At 43.5% G+C, this 22,740-nt stretch overlaps 1 protein-coding gene across 2 annotated transcripts in view; it reads left to right on the plus strand.

The window, feature by feature from the left end:
* LOC110502377 (PH and SEC7 domain-containing protein 1) overlaps window positions 1–22,740 on the plus strand; it is a 52,239-nt gene that overhangs the window by 17,254 nt on the left and 12,245 nt on the right. For both annotated transcript variants that reach the window (XM_021580347.2, XM_021580348.2), the window contains 5 exons: window positions 12,302–12,493; window positions 12,810–12,890; window positions 13,005–13,117; window positions 13,266–13,324; window positions 13,532–13,621. In XM_021580347.2, the coding sequence (XP_021436022.2) occupies window positions 12,302–12,493; window positions 12,810–12,890; window positions 13,005–13,117; window positions 13,266–13,324; window positions 13,532–13,621 (535 nt within the window). The remainder of the gene's footprint in view (window positions 1–12,301; window positions 12,494–12,809; window positions 12,891–13,004; window positions 13,118–13,265; window positions 13,325–13,531; window positions 13,622–22,740) is intronic.

Consider the following 22,740-nt stretch of genomic DNA (forward strand, 5'->3'; position numbering starts at 1 on the left):
CCATCACACTGCATAAAGCCCTATCCCATCTGGACAAAAATAATACCTATAGTTGAAGTCAGAAGTTTACATACCCCTTAGCCAAATACATTTAAACTCAGTTTTTCACGATTTCTGACATTTAATCCTAGTAAAAATTCCCTGTCTTAGGTCAGTTAGGATCACGACTTTATTTTAAGAATGTGAAATGTCAGACTAATAATAGAGAATTATTTATTTCAGCTTTTGTTTCTTTCATCACATTCCCAGTGGGTCAGAAGTTTACATGCACTCAATTAGTATTTGGTAGCATTGCCTTTAAATTGTTTAACTTGAGTCAAACATGTCAAGCCTTCCACAAGCTTCTCACAATAAGTTGGGTGAATTTTGGCCCATTCCTCCTGACAGATCTGGTATAACTGAGTCAGGTTTGTAGGCCTCCTTGCTCGCACACAGTTTTTCAGTCCTGCCCTCAAATGTTCTTTAGGATTAAGGTCAGGGCTTTGTGATGGGCCACCCCAATACCTTGACTTTGTTGTCCTTAAACCATTTTACCACAACTTTGGAAGTATGCTTGGGGTCATTGTCCATTTGGAAGACCTGTTTGCAACCAAGCTTTAACTTCCCAACTGTTGTCTTGAGATGTTGCTTCAATATATCCACATCATTTTCCTACCTCATGATGCCATCTATTTTGTGAAGTGCACCAGTCCCTCCTGCAGCAAAGCATCCCCACAACATGATGCTGCCACCCCCGTGCTTCACGGTTAGGATGGTGTTCTTTGGCTTGCAAGTCTCCCCCTTTTTCCTCCAAACATAATGGTCATTATGACCAAACAGTTCTATTTTGGTTTCATCAGACCAAAGGACATTTCTCCAAGAAGTACGATCTTTGTCAGCATGTGCAGTTGCAAACCATAGTTTGGCTTTTTTTATGGCGGTTTTGGAGCAGTGGCTTCTTCCTTGCAGAGTGGCCTTTCAGGTTATGTCGATATAGGACTCGTTTTACTGTGGATACAGATACTTTTGTACCTGTTTCCTCCAGCATCTTCACAAGGTCCATTGCTGTTGTTCTGGAATTGATTTGCACTTTTCCCACCAAAGTACGTTCATCTCTCGGTGACTGAACTAATCTCCTTCTTGAGCGGTATTACGGCTCTGTGGTCCAATGGTGTTTATACTTGCGTACTATTGTTTGTACAGATGAACGTGGTACCTTCAGGCGTTTGGAAATTGCTCCCAAGGATGAACCAGACATGTGGAGTTCTACAATTTTTTTTCTGAGGTCTTGGCTGATTTCTTTAGATTTTCCCATGATGTCAAGCAAAGAGGCACTGAGTTTGAAGGTATGCCTTTAAATACATCTACAGGTACACTTCCAATTGACTCAAATTATGTCAATTAGCCTATCAGAAGATTCTAAAGCCATAACATACATTTCTGGAATTGTTGAAAGGCACAGTCAACTTCGTGTATGTAAACCTCTGACCCACTGGAATTGTGATACAGTGAAATAATCTGTCTGTAAACAATTGTTGGAAAAATTACTTTTGTCATTCACAAAGTAGATGTCCTAATCGACTTGCCAAAACTATAGTTTGTTAACAAGACATTTTTGGAGTGGTTTAGAAACTAGTTTCAATGACTACAACCTAAGTGTATGATTTCAACTGTATGTAAGAATGCTGTTCATTGACTACAGCTCAGCATTCAACACCATAGTATCCGCCAAGCTCATCATCAAGCTGGAGGCCCTGGGCCTCAACCCCGCCCTGTGCAATTGGGTCCTGGACTTCCTGACGGGCCGCCTCCAGGTGGTGAAGGAAGGAAACAACATCTCCACCTCGCTGACCCTCAACACTGGGGCCCCACAAGGGTGCGTGCTCAGCCCCCTCCTATACTCCCTGTTCATCCACGACTGCGTGGCCATGCACGCCTCCAACTCAATCATCAAGTTTGCAGGCGACACGACAGTATTGGGCTTGATTACCAACAACTGACGAGACAGCCTAGAGGGAGGAGGTGAGGGCACTCGGAGTGAGGTGTCAGGAAAACAACCTCTCACTCAACTTCAACAAAACAAAGGAGATAATCGTGGACTTCAGGAAACAGCAGATGGAGTACCCCCCTATCCACATCGAAGGGACAGCAGTGGAGAAGGTGGAAAGTTTTTAAGTTCCTCGGCGTACAAATCAATGACAAACTGAAATGGTTCATCCACACAGACAGTGTGGTGAAGAAGATGCAACAGTGCCTCTTCAACCTCAAGAGGCTGAAGAAAATTGGCTATTCGCCCAAAACCCTGACTAACTTTTACAGATCCATAATCGAGAGAATCCTGTCCGGCTGTATCACAGCCTGGTACGGCAACTGCTCCATCCTCAGCTGCAAGGCTCTCCAGAGGGTTGTGCAGTCTGCACAACACATCACCGGAGGCAAACTACCTGCCCTCAATGGCACCTATAGCACCCAACGTCACAGGAAGGCAAAGAAGATTGTCAAAGACAACAACCACATGAGCCACTGCCTGTTCACACCGTTACCATCTAGAAGGTGAGGTCAGTACAGGTGCATCGAGAGATTGAAAAACAGCTTCTATCTCAAGGCCATCGGACTGATAAACATCAATCACTAACTCAGAGAGGCTGCTGCCTACATGGAGACCCACTCACTCGCCACTTCAACAAATGGATCACTAGTCACTTTAAACAATGCCACTTTAATAATGTTTACTTATCTTACATTACTCATATCTTGTAGCCCATCTGTAAATATCCCATCAAACTACCTCATCCCCATACGGTTATTTCTTATTATGTTTAGCTCCTTTGCACCAAAGTATCTCTACTTGCACATTCATCTTCTGCACATCTATCACTCCAGTGTTTAATTGCTAAATTGTAATTATTTTGCCACTATGGCCTATTTATTGCCTTACATCCCTTATCTAACCTCATTTGCACACACTCTATATAGACTTTTTCTATTGTGTTATTGACTGTATGTTTGTTTATTCCAAGTGTAACGCTGTGTTATTGTTTGTGTCGCACTGCTTTGTTTTATCTTGGCCAGGTCGCAGTTGTAAATGAGAACTTGTTCTCAACTAGCCTACCTGGTTAAATAAAGGTGAAATATATATATATATTTTTAAAATATGTATATACTGTCTTTATACCATCAATGCACCTTGCCTATGCGGCTCGGTCATCGCTCATCCATATATTTATATGTACATATTCTCATTCACCCCTTTTTAGATTTGTGTAAATAGGTAGTTGTTGGGTAATTGTTAGATTACTTGTTAGATATTACTGCGCTGTCGGAAGCACAAGCATTTCGCTACACTGGCATTAACATCTGCTAACCACGTGTATGTGACCGATACAAATTGATTTGACATGTGTTACTGTGACTCCTAGCTGGCTGGACAATGTTATACAGTGTCTGGTAATTCAATTGATTTACAGGGTGAGAGAGTTACAGAATGTTACAATCATTTCAGCTAACTTGCAATTTCCTGACCTGAGACTAAATCAGCTACATAGATTTCCTCTTCATTGCCTCTGTAAATAAACTGTAGGGCCTAGATTTCCGCTCTGTAGATTGCAGTATTGAATTGTTGATTAGGGTTTATACTTTTGTTTAGAAATGTGTTTAGTGAAACCCCTTGAAGTTAATAGTTTGGGTTTTGGCTCTCTGAACCATCTGTACATTCAGGATACGTCAAGAGCTCAATCAATCATTCATAGTGCAGATTAGAACTGGTGTAAAATCTCTCTGAGATCTTTTAACAGGGAAAGGAATTTGACACCTTCAAGTAAACTTAATAACTTCCCAAACAACGGTGTTTCTTTGTAGCTGTGGTATCTTAAGGTGAATACATATATACTATATAATCTGTGTCGTCTTTAGTGACTGTGGAATGTTGTGTCCTGAGAAAAAGGTAAAGTCATCAAGGGAGAGATATCAGTTTTGGAGCCTGAATATTATTAAGTGACCACACACGCTCATCAGTCCTGTTGCGGCTCTGTTCTATGGTGGAGACTTTGCATAGCCTCAGTTGAAGATCAAATGCATCAGAGAACAGATTAGGCCCATTGTTCAGCATACTTTGGCTATCTTCTAGATGTAATAGCTTTAAAAAAAAATGCATTAAGTGCTTAAACTGGGGCTTTGTATGTCCATCTTAGTTGTGTTCTCAGAGGTGATATATTGTCTATTATCAGCACTTCTCAGCCCTTGTCAACAAAGGCAAGAAGGAAGCACTTTCTCAGCATCTGTGGATTGTGTGTTGACTGTTCTCGTGATGCAGCACAACCAGTTTATGAAACTGCGGTCTTGGGGACATAAGATGTCGGCGTGCCAATTTTTATACTTTTACAACCAACTTTACAACCAACGTTTTAAGAACAAATAAACTCAGCCCCCTTCTACTCCTATCCCCACTCGCCTCAATTGTGTGGATCATCCTGTTAGAGGGGGTGACTCAAAGGGCCGGTGGAATGAACCAAACACAGCACATGGATGGGGGTGTTCTATGTCCTGAGATCGGTTGCTACCTTACTGTGGAGGTTTGAGAGGAGTCCTGTGTTTGAGGAGAAACTCTTGATTTAAAGCATGGTGGACCACTAACCAAGTGACCATTCTGTTAGATCGAGGTGGGCAGATTACTTCAATTTATTTGGATGGGGAATCACCCACTGTAAATGCATGGGCATGTCTGCAATGCATGTATGTACCTCTACTATGTTGTTGTAGGAAGGACTTGCTGACAGTTCCATCCATGCTCTTAAAGTGGCTCTCTGATTATTTTCTCAAATGTCTGCAGACAGAAGTCTGACTTTAGTGAATTTGATTTGTGGGTGTAGTTTGTAAATGGAAATGTTTAACCTTTTGAAACATCTCTCTTTTATAGAGAATTTATTATATTATGGAGATGTATCTTGTCCTTACATGACCCATATCTTTGCACACAGATACTCCAGCAGTAAAGAGCCTATAGTAAAGTACTGCATTAACTTTATTCCAGAAATTCTCTGGCACATTTCCATTTCAGAAGTACAATAAATAGATAACAATTTTAGAGACAACCCAAAAAGCACCAACATTTTCACTTTTGTCACTTTATTAATAAAGGTCTACTGTTGGGAATAATACTTTTCAATGCATATATTATGTTATGAGCTGTAGTAGCACATTCATGCACAAAAACCGTTTTTGAGGTTGAGAAATAGAGTCCTATGGTCATGTTTAGCAATTGATAAAAACAGAACCTTGTTTGCAAAACACATGGTTCTTAGCACATGTCAATATTACACAACTAAGCTAGCGTTACAGAAATCCGAAATGCAGACGGACTCGATAGACCTCTAATGTAAGTGACTGTGTCCAACACACCGCTTGCTAACTGCTAGCTTGCCAGCCCCAGTCTGCTAACTGCTAGCTTGTTAAGCCCCGACTTACTAACTGTTAGCTTGTTAGCATCGGCCTGCTAACTGTCTGAATCGCCTGTCCCCAGTCAGCCCAACCACTCACTGGACCCATATGTTCACTTGGCTACGCATGCCTCTCTCTAATATCAATATGCCTCGTCCATTACTGTCCTGGTTAGTGATTACTGTCTCATTTCACTGTAGAGCCTCTAGCCCTGCTCAAGATGCCTTAACCAACCACGTTGTTCCACCTCCTACATATGCGATGACATCACCTGGTTTAAGCGTCTCTAGAGACTGTCTCTCTCATCATTACTCAATGCCTAGGTTTACCTCCAATGTACTCACATCCTACCTTGTCTGTACATTATGTCTTGAATCTATGCTATCGAACTCAGAAACCTGCTCCTTTTACTCTCTGTTCCGAACGTGCTAGACGGCCAGTTCGTATAGCTTTTAGCCGTACCCTTATCCTACTTCTCCTCTGTTCCTCTGGTGATGTAGAGGTTAATCCAGGTCCTGCAGTGCCTAGCCCCACTCCCACTCCCCAGGTGCTCTCATTTGTTGACTTTACTGTAACTGTAAAAGCCTTGGTTTCATGCATGTTAACATTAGAAGCCTACTCCCTAAGTTTGTTTTACTCACTGCTTTAGCACACTCTGCCAACCCGGATGTCTTAGCCGTGTCTGAATCCTGGCTTAGGAAAACCACCAAAAGCCCTGAAATCGCCATCGCTAACTATAACATTTTCCACCAAGATAGAACTGCCAAAGGGGGTGGTGTTGCAATCTACTGCAAAGATAGCCTGCAGAGTTCTGTAGTACTATCCAAGTCTGTACCCAAACAATTCGAGTTTCTACTTCAAAAAATGTACCTTTTCAGAAACAAGTATCTCACCGTTGCCGCTTGCTATAGACCTCCCTCTGCCCCCAGCTATGCCCTCGATACCATATGTGAATTGATTGCCCCCCCCATCTATCTTCAGAGCTCGTGCTACTAGGTGACCTAAACTGGGACATGCTTAACACCTTAACACCATCCTATAATCTAAGCTTGATGCCCTCAATCTCACACAAAGTATCAATGAACCTACCAGGTACAACTCCAAATCCGTAAACACGGGCACCCTCATAGATGTCATCCTAACTAACTCGCCCTCCAAATACACCTCTGCTGTTTTCAATCAAGATCTCAGCAATCACTGCTTCATTGACAGCATCCGTAATGGGTCTGCGACCAAACGACCACCCCTCATCACTGTCAAACGCTCCCTAAAACACTTCTGTGGGCAGGCCTTTCTAATCGACCTGGCCGGGGTATCCTGGAATGACATTGACCCCATCCCGTCAGTAGATGATGCCTGGCTATTCTTTAAAAGTGCCTTCCTCACGATCTTAAATAAGCATGCCCCATTCAAAAAATGTAGAACTAGGAATAGATATAGTCCTTGGTTCACTCCAGACCAGTCTGCCCTTGACCAGCACAAAAACATCCTGTGGCGTTCTGCATTAGCATCGAATAGCCCCCGTGATATGGAACCTTTCAGGGAAGTTATGAACAAATATACACAGGCAGTTAGGAAAGCTAAGGCTAGCTTTTTCAAACAGAAATTTGCATCCTGTAGTACTAACTCAAAAAAGTTCTGGGACACTGTAAAGTTCATGGAGAATAAGAGCACCTCCTCCCAGCTGCCCACTGCTCTGAGGTTAGGAAACACTGTCACCACCAATAAATCCACTCTCATTGAGAATTTCAATAAGCATTTCTCTACGGCTGGCCATTCTTTCCACCTGGCTACCCCTACCCCGGTCAACTGCCCGGCACTCTCCACAGCAACCCGCCAAAGCCCCCACCATTTCTCCTTCATCCAAATAGCTGATGTTCTGAAAGAGCTGCAAAATCTGGACACCTACAAATCAGCCGGGCTAGACAATCTGGACCCTCTGTTTCTAAGATTATCTGCTGAAATTTTTGTAACCCCTATTACTAGCCTGTTCAACCACTCTTTCGTATCATCTGAGATTCTCAAAGATTGGAAAGCTGCCGCGGTCACCCCCCTCTTCATACGGGGTGACACTCTAGACCCAAACTGCTACAGACCTACAGTATATCTATCCTATCTACCCTGTCTTTCTAAGGTCTTCGAAAGCCAAGTTAACAAACAGATTACCGACCATTTCGAATCCCACCGTACCTTCTCTGCTATACAATCTGGTTTCAGAGCTGATCATGGGTGCACCTCAGCCACGCTCAAGGTCCTAAAAGACATCATAACTGCCATCGATAAGAGACATTGCTGCGCAGCCGTATTCATTGACCTGGCCAAGGCTTTCAACTCTGTCATTCACCACATTCACGACAGCCTTGGTTTCTCAAATGATTGCCTCGCCTGGTTTACCAACTACTTCTCTGATAGAGTTCAGTGTGTCAAATCGGAGATCCTGTTGTCCGGACCTCTGGCAGTTTCTATGGGGGTGCCGCAAGGTTCAATCCTCTGGCTAACTCTCTTCTCTGTATACATCAATGATGTTACTCTTGCTGCTGGTGATTCTCTGATACACCTCTATGCAGACGACACCATTCTGTATACTTCTGGCCCCTCTTTGGACACTGCGTTAAGTAACCTCCAGGCGAGCTTCAATGCCATACAACTCTCCTTCTGTGGCCTACAACTGCTCTTAAACGCAAGTAAAACTAAATGCATGCCATTCAACCGATCACTGCCTGCACCTGCTCGCCCGTCCAGAATCACTACTCTGGACGGCTCTGACTTGGAATACGTGGACAACTACATATACCTAGGTGTCTGGTTAGATTGTAAACTCTCCTTCCAGACTCACATTAAGCATCTACAATCCAAAATTAAATCTAGAATCGGCTTCCTTTATCGCAACAAAGCATCATTCACTCATGCTGCCAAACATACCCTCGTAAAACTGACCATCCTACCGATCCTCGACTTCGGTGATGTCATCTATAAAATAGCCTCCAAAACTCTACTCAACAAACTGTATGCAGTCTATCACAGTTCCATCCATTTTGTCGCCAAAGCCCCATACACTACCTACCATTGCGACCTGTACACTCTCGTTGGTTGGCCCTCGCTTCATACTCGTCGCCAAACCCACTGGTTACAGGTTATCCACAAGTCTCTGCTAGGTAAAGCCTCGCCTTATCCCACTGGTCACCATAGTAGCACCCACTCGTAGCATGCGCTCCAGCAGGTATATCTCACTGGTCACCCCCAAAGCCAATTCCTCCTTTGGTCGTCTTTCCTTCCAGTTCTCTGCTTCCAAATGGCTGGAACGAACTGCACAAATCTCTGAAGCTGGAAACACTTATCTCCCTCACAAGCTTTAAGCACCAGCTGTCAGAGCAGCTCACAGATTACTGCACGTGTACATAGCCCATCTATAATTTAGCCCAAACAACTACCTCTCCCCTACTGTATTTATTTATTTATTTTGCTCCTTTGCACCCCATTATTTCTATTTCTACTTTGCACATTCTTCCAAATCTACCATTCCAGTGTTTTACTTGCTATATTGTATTGTACTTTGCCACCATGTTCTTTTTTTTGCCTCTACCTCCCTTATCTCACCTCATTTGCTCACATTGTATATAGACCTATTTTTCTACTGTATTATTGACTGTATGTTTTGTTTATTCCATGTGTAACTCTGTGTTGTTGTATGTGTTGAATTGCTATGCTTTATCTTCGCCAGGCCGCAGTTGCAAATGAGAACTTGTTCTCAACTAGCCTACCTGGTTAAATAAAGGTGAAATAAAATTAAATAAAAAAATTAACACCACCACCTGTAGTTATGTTGGGCACCTACTGACCCCAAAAATATGTTACGAAATAAATTAAGAAATACAGACAGGCACCACATTACTAAGACAACAGCTCACTCAATCAAGCCTGATGGTCTTGTAAGTATAAAAGCAGTGGATAATGTCTTTGTATAGTGTGTGTGAAGAATCCAATACTTTACCTTGTATGCAGTACAAACCAAGTTATTGTGGGAGCATCTCCACGAAGAGTATGAATTAGGCAGTTTGAGAAGGTTTGAATCCTAAGCTACCTGCCAACACGTTTAACGTACAATAGACCAACATACAGTGCCTTGCGAAAGTATTCGGCCCTCTTGAACTTTGCGACCTTTTGCCACATTTCAGGCTTCAAACATAAAGATATAAAACTGTATTTTTTTGTGAAGAATCAACAACAAGTGGGACACAATCATGAAGTGGAACGACATTTATTGGATATTTAAAACTTTTTTAACAAATCAAAAACTGAAAAATTGGGCGTGCAAAATTATTCAGCCCCCTTAAATTAAATACTTTGTAGCGCCACCTTTTGCTGCGATTACAGCTGTAAGTCGCTTGGGGTATGTCTCTATCAGTTTTGCACATCGAGAGACTGACATTTTTTCCCATTCCTCCTTGCAAAACAGCTCGAGCTCAGTGAGGTTGGATGGAGAGCATTTGTGAACAGCAGTTTTCAGTTCTTTCCACAGATTCTCGATTGGATTCAGGTCTGGACTTTGACTTGGCCATTCTAACACCTGGATATGTTTATTTTTGAACCATTCCATTGTAGATTTTGCTTTATGTTTTGGATCATTGTCTTGTTGGAAGACAAATCTCCGTCCCAGTCTCAGGTCTTTTTGTCCTGTATTTGGCTCCATCCATCTTCCCATCAATTTTAACCATCTTCCCTGTCTCTGCTGAAGAAAAGCAGGCCCAAACCATGATGCTGCCACCACCATGTTTGACAGTGTGGATGGTGTGTTCAGGGTGATGAGCTGTGTTGCTTTTACGCCAAACATAACATTTTGCATTGTTGCCAAAAAGTTCAATTTTGGTTTCATCTAACCAGAGCACCTTCTTCCACATGTTTGGTGTGTCTCCCAGGTGGCTTGTGGCAAACTTTAAACGACACTTTTTATGGATATCTTTAAGAAATGGCTTTCTTCTTGCCACTCTTCCATAAAGGCCAGATTTGTGCAATATACGACTGATTGTTGTCCTATGGACAGAGTCTCCCACCTCAGCTGTAGATCTCTGCAGTTCATCCAGAGTGATCATGGGCCTCTTGGCTGCATCTCTGATCAGTCTTCTCCTTGTATGAGCTGAAAGTTTAGAGGGACGGCCAGGTCTTGGTAGATTTGCAGTGGTCTGATACTCCTTCCATTTCAATATTATCGCTTGCACAGTGCTCCTTGGGATGTTTAAAGCTTGGGAAATCTTTTTGTATCCAAATCCGGCTTCACAACAGTATCTCGGACCTGCCTGGTGTGTTCCTTGTTCTTCATGATGCTCTCTGCGCTTTTAACGGACCTCTGAGACTATCACAGTGCAGGTGCATTTATACGGAGACTTGATTACACACAGGTGGATTGTATTTATCATCATTAGTCATTTAGGTCAACATTGGATCATTCAGAGATCCTCACTGAACTTCTGGAGAGAGTTTGCTGCACTGAAAGTAAAGGGGCTGAATAATTTTGCACGCCCAATTTTTCAGTTTTTGATTTGTTAAAAAAGTTTTAAATATCCAATAAATGTCGTTCCACTTCATGATTGTGTCCCACTTGTTGTTGATTCTTCACAAAAAAATACAGTTTTATATCTTTATGTTTGAAGCCTGAAATGTGGCAAAAGGTCGCAAAGTTCAAGGGGGCCGAATAGTTTCGCAAGGCACTGTAGCTACTGTAGTACAGTGCCTTCAGAAGGTATTCATACCCCTTAACTTAACTTATTCCATGTTTTGTTGTTACAGCCTGAATTCAAAATATATTATATATATTTTTTTTTCTCGCCCATCTACACACAATACCCCATAATGACAAAGTAAAAACATGTTTAGACATTTTTTCTAATTTATTGAAAATTAAATACAGAAATATCTCATTTACATAAGTATTCACACACATGTTAGAATCACCTTTGGCAGCGATCACAGCTGTTAGTCTTTCTGGGTAAGACTAATAGCTTTGCACACCAGGATTGTACAATATTTGGACATTATTCATTTTAAAATTCTTAAAGCTCTGTCAAGTTGGTTTTTGATCATTGCAAGACAGCCATTTTCAAGTCTTGCCATAGATTTTCAAGCCAATTTTTTTTTAAAGTCAAAACTGTAACTAGGCCACTCATGAACACTGGTAAGTAATTCCAGTGTATATTTGGCCTTGTTTCCTGCAGAAAGGTGAATTCTTCTCCCAATGTCTGTTGGAAAGCAGACTGAACCAGGTTTTCATCTAGGATTTTGCCTGTGCTTAACTCTATTCCATTTATTTTTATCATAGAAAAACTCCCCAGTCCTTGCCGATGACAAGCATATCCATAACATGATGCAGCCACCAAACAATTCCACCTTGACATTACGGGGTGTTGTGTGTGTGTGTAGGCCAGTGACACAACATTTACATTTAATCAATTTCAAATTCTGGCTGTAACACAATATAATGTAGAAAAAGTTATTAAGGGGCGTGAATACTTTCTGAAGGCCCTGTAGGTCAAAGCTGTGTGATGGAAAACCTTGGTAGAGCATGTGTAAGGTAGGCATTGTGGTGCTCATGTGAATTTCCTTTCTTTTTTGGCTTCAGACCAATGCCTACTTCTCACTTAAAACAGTTTCTTTTGTTTTTAATATAAATATGGCACCTTCCAGTGACAACCATCTGCTTTACTGTGTGCCAAGTTTGACAACAGTATGATTTTACTGTTGCCCTGTTCTTGTTCTTCCTTATTCAGTTGGTGAAATGTAATACAGTTACATTTGAAACAGAACCTAACGTTTCTGGTCTACTAGTTTGTTACCCAGCTACCTGTTATAATAGTGCTATAACAGCATCATCTCTCCTCTTGTCGTCTGTCAGGGAAAAGCCAGGCCACTGGGCTCCAGACCCGCTCCCACAGCAGGACGTGGGCGAGCGCTTAGCCCTGGGCAGCACCGAGGCCCTGGCCAACGGCAACAAGGCTGACCTGCAGGCTGCTAAGCGCCTAGCCAAACGCCTCTTCAACCTGGACGGCTTCAGGAAGTCTGACGTGGCCAGGCACCTGAGCAAGAAGTGAGTATACTGGAGCAGAACCAGCTAGTCCCAATTCGAGCTATAGTCCTCCCCTTGGTCCTTACCCTTCAATGTTTGCAGATCTATTAGGTGGAAGTGGAATCTTTACCATTACATTGAATATAACTATCCAGACCCTCAGATATGCTATCATTGAGGGGTTAGGGCCAAGATCAGGATAGGTAGTGATTTGGGACCGGTTGTACAAAGGCCAGGTACCTGTTCACTTTTCTCTGCCTTTGTCTTTTGTTTACCTTTCATGCACAGTAAGTGTGTGTGTGTGTGTGTGTGTGTGTGTGTGTGTGTATTTTTGCAGTAATGAATTCAGTCGGATGGTGGGAGAAGAATACCTCAGCTACTTCAACTTTTCAGGCCTTACTATTGACCAAGCGCTAAGGTAAGATATCTTCCAGTGGAAATGGTTAAAAATGTAGCACAATGACCTAGTCACCCCCCCCCCCCCCCCCCCCAATGAATATTGAACACTCACAATGCTGTATGGCATCCGCAGAGCCTTCCTGAGGGAGTTTGCCCTCATGGGAGAGACACAGGAGAGAGAGCGAGTGCTGGCCCACTTCTCTAGGAGATATCTACAATGCAACCCCAATGCAATACCTTCTGAAGGTAAGATGGGGACGAGTGTCCGTTCCAAGGTGTCAACGTAGCAGACACATTACCAGTAGGAGCCACTGGGGGGGGGGGGGGGGGAGAGACTCTTTCACTGATACTGCACGAGAACTCACTGAAACATCTCTCTTTCTCCCTGCTCCAGACAGTGTCCACACCCTGACCTGTGCCCTGATGCTGCTCAACACAGACCTGCATGGCCATGTGAGTACCTGTGGGGGAGCCAGGGGCTAGAGAGCTGTGGAGGGCTCATGTTGAAATGTGGGTAAAGAGCTTAAAGTTCTCTAGTCGAAAAGAAAGACCATTAAAACAATGTGATATATACCCTATAACATATACAGCGGTGGTTTTTCCAAGAGGGACCCTTAAGGAGACAGTGCGAGTGAAGGTGCCCCTTTCTCTCTCCCTCAGAATATCGGCAAGAAAATGTCCGTCCTGCAGTTCATCGGCAACCTGGAAGGGCTAAACAACGGAAAGAATTTTCCCAAGGAACTGCTCAAGGTGTGTTGAGTTAGTTAAAACATACTGTAGAAACGATATAGATGTGTCGAACCATGTGCATACAACCACATGCGTACAGTGGGACCCTTGTTTCAGCTGCATGACCTCTTTTTGACCACATGATCTCTTGATATCCATGAATCGGTTTCCGGGTTTTCCAGATAGTGTATTGTTGACGTCAGAGTAACTTGCACGACTGATCAGATGATATTGAGAGAGGCATGTCCTAAAGGGTGTCAGAGAGACATAACAACAGCCTCCACTGCTGAGGGGAGGACGGTACATAATAATGGCCGGAACAGAGCAAATGGAATGGACTCAAACACATGAAATCCATGTGTTTGATACCATTCCACTGATTCTGCTCCAGCCATTACCACTAGACCGTCCTCCCCAATTAAGATGCCACCAACCTCCTGTGCCGCAGATAGTGTGTGTTTACAGGCATGATCCAGCATGATATATTTCCTTCCTGTTATAGTGGAAGGGGTTTCTGACTCTAGGGGGTTTCTGGTCTGTTGACCACCTCTGAGCTGTTGTGTGAACAGAGCCATATTGTATAGATCAGAGAGAGAGAGCCAACATGTTTTACCTCCCACTCGCTCTCCTTCCTCTTGTCCTTCCACTCTCTGCCTCGCTCCTGTGAACAGCATCACCTCCTACTCCCTTGTTTTCATCTCTCCCTCCCTCCATGTCTCTGTGTTTATTACAGTCTCTCTCTCTCTCATTCTGTTACGTATCATGTCACCCCATGGCAGATCATTTTCCATCTGCCTGCCTGTATTCTTCGCTCATCCTCCATTTTATTTATCAGGTTTCTTTCTCTCTCTCTCTCTTGCTCTCTTTCTCTCTCTCTCTCTCCCTCCCTCTATCTATCGCTCCTCTGCTCCTCTGCTCTCTATCGCTCCTCTGCTCTCCGTCTATGGTGTTCCTATCTCTGTTCCACCTACCTCTGTGGGAGCTCAGCCCAGCTGCCTGCAGCCCACAGAGGTGGCCAAGCTGTGTTCCTCCTCAGGCTCTCTCAGTTAACTATTCATATCACAGCTGAGTGCTCCATGAAATATTATGGAACGCTCCACAATCGCTTGTGTGTCACGATCTTTCACAACCGACCGACCAATTTCCCAAATCCATCTCTTCATTCATCTCTTCATCCATCCATGTTTTTCATCATCCATCCATGTCTTTCATCATCCATCTCGCCCTCTGTAATGGTTTGCGCTGGTCTGTAAGGGGTATTAAAGCAGCACAGAGAGATTGTCCAAGTCAACAGGCGGTGTCTATTGGTGCAGAGAGGAGGCTGCTACCGAACAGTAGTCAGTGGGGCAGAGCTCATATGGTAAATTACTGCTGAAAGGGTGAGAGGGAGGACAGGCATCTAAGTAAATGGGAATTTGGCTGTCACATGGTAACCCCTGCTGTGTTGAGCGTTTTGTCATGGTATTATCATACAAGGCGTTACAAATCACTGTCTTCCTTGCTTTCTGCTTCCACCCTTTTCTCTCTTTCTATGTTTCTCTCTCTTTCTTTCCATATTCTTCTCCATATCCTCTATTTTTCATAACTTAATTGTCAGTATTTTGTGTAAGGTATGAGTAATGTTGCTGTGTCTCTTGGGTGGTGATTATGCAGGTATGTTAATGCAGACAGTGTGGTGTACGTTTCCCCAGGAAATGATCTGAGCGTCAAGGGCGTAGTTCTCTGTTGCTGCGCTGCACAACACAACTCGTTAAAGTGGAGAGGTTCACTTTGCTTCAGTTTTATTCCAAAAAGCTGTATATCAATTTTCAGAAATGTTGGTAAATTATTATCATTTAAAGAACTTTTGAAAGAGATTGGTGTGTTTTTTTCACTATCTAATCATGGCCTGGGGCTGTTCAGTGACACATGCATTTAAAACGTTTTTTATCACTTGATGGTTACTTTTCAGAGAAACAAATAATCATGTTTTTTTTTCTCGCAAAACGCCTCACTCTCAGATAAATAAGTACTGCTAGGTTTACACAGTCCTATGTCACAAACTGTTAAATAAAAAAATACAAAATAAACTGTACAAATGATACATTTGTGACATCGGTATAATTAAAAAATAATAATAATAGTAATACAGTAATGAGATCTGTTTGTAAAACAGTTAGTTCGTTTTTTGCCCCAATTTCGGGATTCTGATCTTGTCTCGTCTCTGCAACTCCCCAACGGGCTCGGGAGAGGCGAAGGTCAAGTCATGTGTCCTCCGAAACCTGACCCACCAAACTGCACATCTTAACACCCGCTCTCTTAACCCGGAAGCCAGCTGCACCAATGTGTCGGAGGAAACACCGTTCAACTGATGACCGTAGTCAGCCTGCAGGCACCCGGACCGTCACAAGGAGTCGCTATAGCGCGATGAGCCAAGCAACCCGCCCCCGGCCAAACTCTTCCCCTAACTAGGACAACGCTGGGCCAATTGTGCGCCGCCCTATGGGACTCCCGACCGGTAATGACGCCGCAACACTGCGATGCAGTGCCTTAGACCGCTACGCCACTCGGAAGGCCTGTGGCACAGCAATTTGACTCAACAAAAAACTGTTTTAAGGTAAGATGTAAAGCCCTGTCAACAGACTAACTCCTTTGTGGTTCATCCCCTGTCATTCTCTGTTAAGACAGCTGCTTCCTTTCATTTTGGGGTGGATGAAATAGGACCTCTGTATGCTTGTCAACTCCCTACTATCCCACAGGACCAACACACACACACACACACACACACACACACACACACACACACACACACACACACACACACACACACACACACACACAGACACACACACACACACACACACAGAGACACACACACAGAGACACACACACTCACACACACTCACACACACACACACAGACAGACAGACAGACAGACAGAGACACAGACGCGCGCACACACACACACACACAGAGACACAGACGCGCACACACACGCAGAGACACACACACTCAGACGCACACACACACACAAAGAGACACACACAAGCAGACACACACACACACACACACAGAGACACGCAGACACACACACACACACACACACACAGAGACACACACACGCAGACACACACACATGCAGAGAGACACACACACACACGCAGAGGCACACACACACACAGGCAGAGACACACACACGCGCAGAGACACACACACAGACAGACACAAACAGAGACAGATTGCAGTGTGCGTTTTAAGAAATGGTGAACTGCTGCTCCTCTCCTTCCCAGTGGAGAGGTGCCATGTGACAGTGTAGGGAGGTGTGCCTGAAAGGAGGTCAGGTTTAAGTAAAGCTGCAGAACTCAGGGAAGCACTGAAGCTTATAAGGCATCTGGGATCTAGAACTATCTGACAAACGGAGAGTGAGTGAGTGAGTGAGTGAGTGAGTGAGTGAGTGAGTGAGTGAGTGAGTGGAAGTAATAGGGACAGACAGAGGGAGAGAGAGGAGGCCACTTGATGATTATAAGTATCATAAAATGATACATTATTATGTATTAGTCAAACTAAACCGCCTCCTTTTGAGTATGAACATGTTGTTTGTCTTCTACTCTGCACAGTACAAACGCTAGTACGGTACCACCACCCTGGAATTATTTTTAGCCATTACCAGATTGAGGGAGGCTCAGACGGAGGATTATTTTCCTCAGTGACCTGGAAACGTTAGATCTCAATTTGGAGTTTGACTCTTTAGGTGTATACAGTTGAAGTCGGAAGTTTACATACACTTAGGTTGGAGTCATTAAAACTTGTTATTCAACCAATCCACAAATGTCCTGTTAATTTAAGTCAGTTAGGACATCTACTTTATGCACAATACAAGTAATTTTTCCAACAATTGTTTACAGACATATTATATTACTTATAATTCACTGTATCACAATTTCTGTGGGTCAGAAGTTTACATACACTAAGTTGACTGTGCCTTTAAACAGCTTAGAAAATTCCAGAAAATGATGTCATGGCTTTAGAAGCTTCTGATAGGCTAATTGACATAATTTGAGTCAATTGGAGGTGTGCCTGTGGATGTATTTCAAGGCCTACCTTCAAACACTGTGCCTCTTTGATTGACATCATGGGAAAATCTAAAGAAATCAGCCAAGACCTCAGAAAAATAATTGTAGACCTACAAAAGTCTGGTACATCCTTGAGAGCAATTTCCAAATGCCTGAAGGTACCACGTTCATCTGTACAAACAATAGTACGCAAGTATAAACACCATGGGACCACGCAGCCGTCATACCGCTCAGGAAGGAGACGCATTCTGTCTCCTAGAGATTAACGTACTTTGGTGCGAATCGTGAAGATGCTGGAGGAAACATGTAAAAAAATATCTTTATCCACAGTAAAACGAGTCCTATATCGACATAACCCGAAAAGCCGCTCAGCAAGGAAGAAGCCACTGATTCCAAAACTGCCATAAAAAAAGCCAGACTACGGTTTGCAACTGCACATGGGGACAAAGATTGTACTTCTTGGAGAAATTTCCTATGGTCTGACGAAACAAAAATCGATCTGTTTGGCCATAATGACCATTGTTATATTTGGAGGAAAAAGGGGGAGACTTATAAGCCGAAAAACACCATCCCAAACGTGAAGCACGGGGGTGGCAGCATGTTGTGGAGGTCAAATCAAATCAAATCAAATTGTATTTGTCACATACACATGGTTAGCAGATGTTAATGCGAGTGTAGCGAAATGCTTGTGCTTCTAGTTCCGACAATGCAGTAATAACCAACAAGTAATTTAGCTAACAATTCCAAAACTACTACCTTATAGACACAAGTGTAAGGGGATAAAGAATATGTACATAAAGATATATGAATGAGTGATGGTACAGAGCGGGATAGGTAAGATACAGTAGATGGTATTGAGTGCAGTATATACATATGAGATGAGTATGTAAACAAAGTGGCATAGTTAAAGTGGCTAGTGATACATGTATTACATAAAGATGCAGTAGATGATATAGAGTACAGTATATACGTATACATATGAGATGAATAATGTAGGGTATGTAAACATTATATTAGGTAGCATTGTTTAAAGTGGCTAGTGATATATTTTACATCATTTCCCATCAATTCCCATTATTAAAGTGGCTGGAGTTGAGTCAGTGTGTTGGCAGCAGCCACTCAATGTTAGTGGTGGCTGTTTAACAGTCTGATGGAAGATAGAAGCTGTTTTTCAGTCTCTCGGTCCCAGCTTTGATGCACCTGTACTGACCTCGCCTTCTGGATGATAGCGGGGTGAACAGGCAGTGGCTCGGGTGGTTGTTGTCCTTGATGATCTTTATGGCCTTCCTGTGACATCGGGTGGTGTAGGTGTCCTGGAGGGCAGGTAATTTGCCCCCGGTGATGCGTTGTGCAGACCTCACTACCCTCTGGAGAGCCTTACGGTTGTGGGCGGGGCAGTTGCCGTACCAGGCGGTGATACAGCCCAACGGGATGCTCTCGATTGTGCATCTGTAGACGTTTGTGAGTGCTTTTGGTGACAAGCCGAATTTCTTCAGCCTCCTGTGGTTGAAAAGGCGTTGCTGCGCCTTCTTCACAATGCTGTCTGTGTGGGTGGACCAATTCAGTTTGTCTGTGATGTGTACGCTGAGGAACTTAAAACTTACTACCCTCTCCACTACTGTTCCATCGATGTGGATAGGGGGGTGTTCCCTCTGCTGTTTCCTGAAGTCCACAATCATCTCCTTAGTTTTGTTGACATTGAGTGTGAGGTTATTTTCCTGACACCACACTCCGAGGGCCCTCACCTCCTCCCTGTAGGCCGTCTCGTCGTTGTTGGTAATCAAGCCTACCACTGTTGTGTCGTCCGCAAACTTGATGATTGAGTTGGAGGCGTGCGTGGCCACGCAGTCGTGGGTGAACAGGGAGTACAGGAGAGGGCTCAGAACGCAACACTGGGGCCCTTGTGGGGCCCCAGTGTTGAGGATCAGTGGGGTGGAGATGTTGTTGCCTACTCTCACCACCTGGGGGCGGCCTGTCAGGAAGTCCAGTACCGAGTTGCACAGGGCGGGGTCGAGACCCAGGGTCTCGAGCTTGATGACGAACTTGGAGGGCACTATGGTGTTAAATGCCGAGCTGTAGTCGATTAACAGCATTCTCACGTGGGTATTCCTCTTGTCCAGATGGGTTAGGGCAGTGTGGTTGAGATTGCATCGTCTGTGGACCTATTTGGGCGGTAAGCAAATTGGAGTGGGTCTAGGGTGTCAGGTAGGGTGGAGGTGATATGGTCCTTGACTAGTCTCTCAAAGCACTTCTTGATGACGGAAGTGAGTGCTACGGGGCGGTAGTCATTTAGCTCAGTTACCTTAGCTTTTTTGGGAACAGGAACAATGGTGGCCCTCTTGAAGCATGTGGGAACAACAGACTGGGATAGGGATTGATTGAATATGTCCGTAAACACACCAGCCAGCTGGTCTGCGCATGCTCTGAGGGCGCGGCTGGGGATGCCGTCTGCAGCCTTGCGAGGGTTGACACGTTTAAATGTTTTCCTCACGTCGGCTGCAGTGAAGGAGAATCCGCATGTTTTGGTTGCGGGCCGTGTCAGTGGCACTGTATTGTCCTCAAAGCGGGCAAAAAAGTTATTTAGTCTGCCTGGGAGCAAGACATCCTGTTCCGTGACGGGGCTGGTTTTCTTTTTGTAATCCGTGATTGACTGTAGACCCTGCTACATACCTCTTGTGTCTGAGCCGTTGAATTGAGATTCTACTTTGTCTCTATACTGACGCTTAGCTTGTTTGATTGCCTTGCGGAGGGAATAGTTACACTGTTTGTATTCGGTCATGTTTCCGGTCACCTTGCCCTGATTAAAAGCAGTGGTTCGCGCTTTCAGTTTCACGCGAATGCTGCCATCAATCCACGGTTTCTGGTTTGGGAATGTTTTAATCGTTGCTATGGGAACGACATCTTCAACGCACGTTCTAATGAACTCGCTCTCCGAATCAGCGTATTCGTCAATGTTGTTGTCTGACGCAATACGAAACATATCCCAGTCCACGTGATGGAAGCAGTCTTGGAGTGTGGAATCAGATTGGTCGGACCAGCGTTGAACAGACCTCAGCGCGGGAGCTTCTTGTTTTAGTTTCTGTCTGTAGGCAGGGATCAACAAAATGGAGTCGTGGTCAGCTTTTCCGAAAGGAGAGCGGGGCAGGGCCTTATATGCGTTGCGGAAGTTAGAATAGCAATGATCCAAGGTTTTTCCAGCCCTGGTTGCGCAATCGATATGCTGATACAATTTAGGGTGTCTTGTTTTCAGATTAGCCTTGTTAAAATCCCCAGCTACAATGAATGCAGCCTCCGGATATATGGATTCCAGTTTGCAAAATAAAGTTTGTTCAGAGCCATCGATGTGTCTGCTTGGGGGGGAATATATACGGCTGTGATTATAATCGAAGAGAATTCTAGGGAGTGGTGCACGATGTGCCCGTCTCCGGAGTCTGACCAGAAGACCGCTTCGTTTCCCCCTTTTACGAAGTCGTTTTTTTTGGGTCGCCGGCTGGGATCCATTCCGTTGTCCTGGGTGAAAGGCAGAACACAGGATCCGCTTCGCGAAAGTCATATTCTTGGTCATACTGATGGTGAGTTGACGCTGCTCTTATATTCAGTAGTTCTTCTCGACTGTATGTAATGAAACCTAAGATTACCTGGGGTACCAATGTAAGAAATAACACGTAAAAAAACAAAAAACTGCATAGTTTCCTAGGAACGCGAAGCGAGGCGGCCATCTCTGTCGGCGCCGGTGCCCACCAGCTTCGAGGGCATTATGTGTACTTTGCTGCAGGAGGGACTGGTGCACTTCACAAAATAGATGGCATCATGTGGTAAGAAAATGATGTGGATATATTGAAGCTACATCTCAAGACATCAGTTTCAGTAACCTGTGCTTTTTGTCTTTTTCAATATATCCACATAATTTTCTTACCACATGATGCCATCTATTTTGTAAAGTGCACCAGTCCCCCAAGTTAAAGATTGGTCGCAAATGGGTCTTCCAAATGGACAATTGACCCCAAGCATACTTCCAAAGTTGTGGCGAAATGGCTTAAGGGCAACAAGTCACGGTATTGGAGTGGCCATCACAAAGCCCTGACCTCAATCCTATAGAAAATTTGTGGGCAGAACTGAAAAGCGTGTGCGAGCAAGGAGGCCTACAAACCTGACTCAGTTACACCAGATCTGTCAGGAGGAATGGGGCAAAATTCAACCAACTTATTGTGGGAAGCTTGTGGAAGGCTCCCTGAAACGTTTGACCCAAGTTAAACAATTTTAAAGGCAATGCTACCAAATACTAATTGAGTGTATGTAAACTTCTGACCCACCTGGGAATGTGATGAAAGAAATAAAAGCTGAAATAAATCATTCTCTCTACTATTATTCTGATATTTCACATTCTTAAAATAATTTGGTGATCCTAACTGAGCTAAGACAGGGAATTTTTTTACAAGGATTAAATGAAAAACTGAGTTTGTGAAAAACTGAGTTTAAATGTATTTGGCTAAGGTGTATGTAAACCTCTGACTTCAACTGTATATAGATTTGTTGAGTAATGGTATTACATTATGTTCTGTACATTGCTCATACCATAGGTGATCATTTTCTGTCCTTTATTTGTACAGCTTAACATCTCAGGCCACAATTTAGTAGAATTATCTGTAATGCAGACTATGAATTACTGTATTATAAAGGCACCATTGTGTCACACTTCTACCTACAGTCAGTGATGGAAAAAATAACAAACGTTCATGCTTGAGTAAAAGTAAAGATACCTTAATAGAAAATGACTCAAGTAAAAGTGAAGTCACCCAGTTAAATACTACTTGAGTAAAAGTCTAAATATTTGGTTTTAAATATACTTAAGTATCAAAAGTAAATTTAATTGCAAAAATATACTTAAGTATCAAAAGTAAAAGTATAAATAATTTCAAATGGCTTATATTAAGCAAATCAGACAGCACAAATGTTGTTGTTTTTTATTTAAATTGACAGATAGCCCACTACAAGTCCGAGTCAAGTCTCAAGTCAAGACCGACAGGTATCAAGTCAAGTCTCAAGTCCTAAACTTTGAGTTTCGGGTCCTAAATGTAATACCATTTC

Source organism: Oncorhynchus mykiss, chromosome 23, assembly GCF_013265735.2.
Source record: "Oncorhynchus mykiss isolate Arlee chromosome 23, USDA_OmykA_1.1, whole genome shotgun sequence".
Taxonomy (NCBI): domain Eukaryota; kingdom Metazoa; phylum Chordata; class Actinopteri; order Salmoniformes; family Salmonidae; genus Oncorhynchus; species Oncorhynchus mykiss.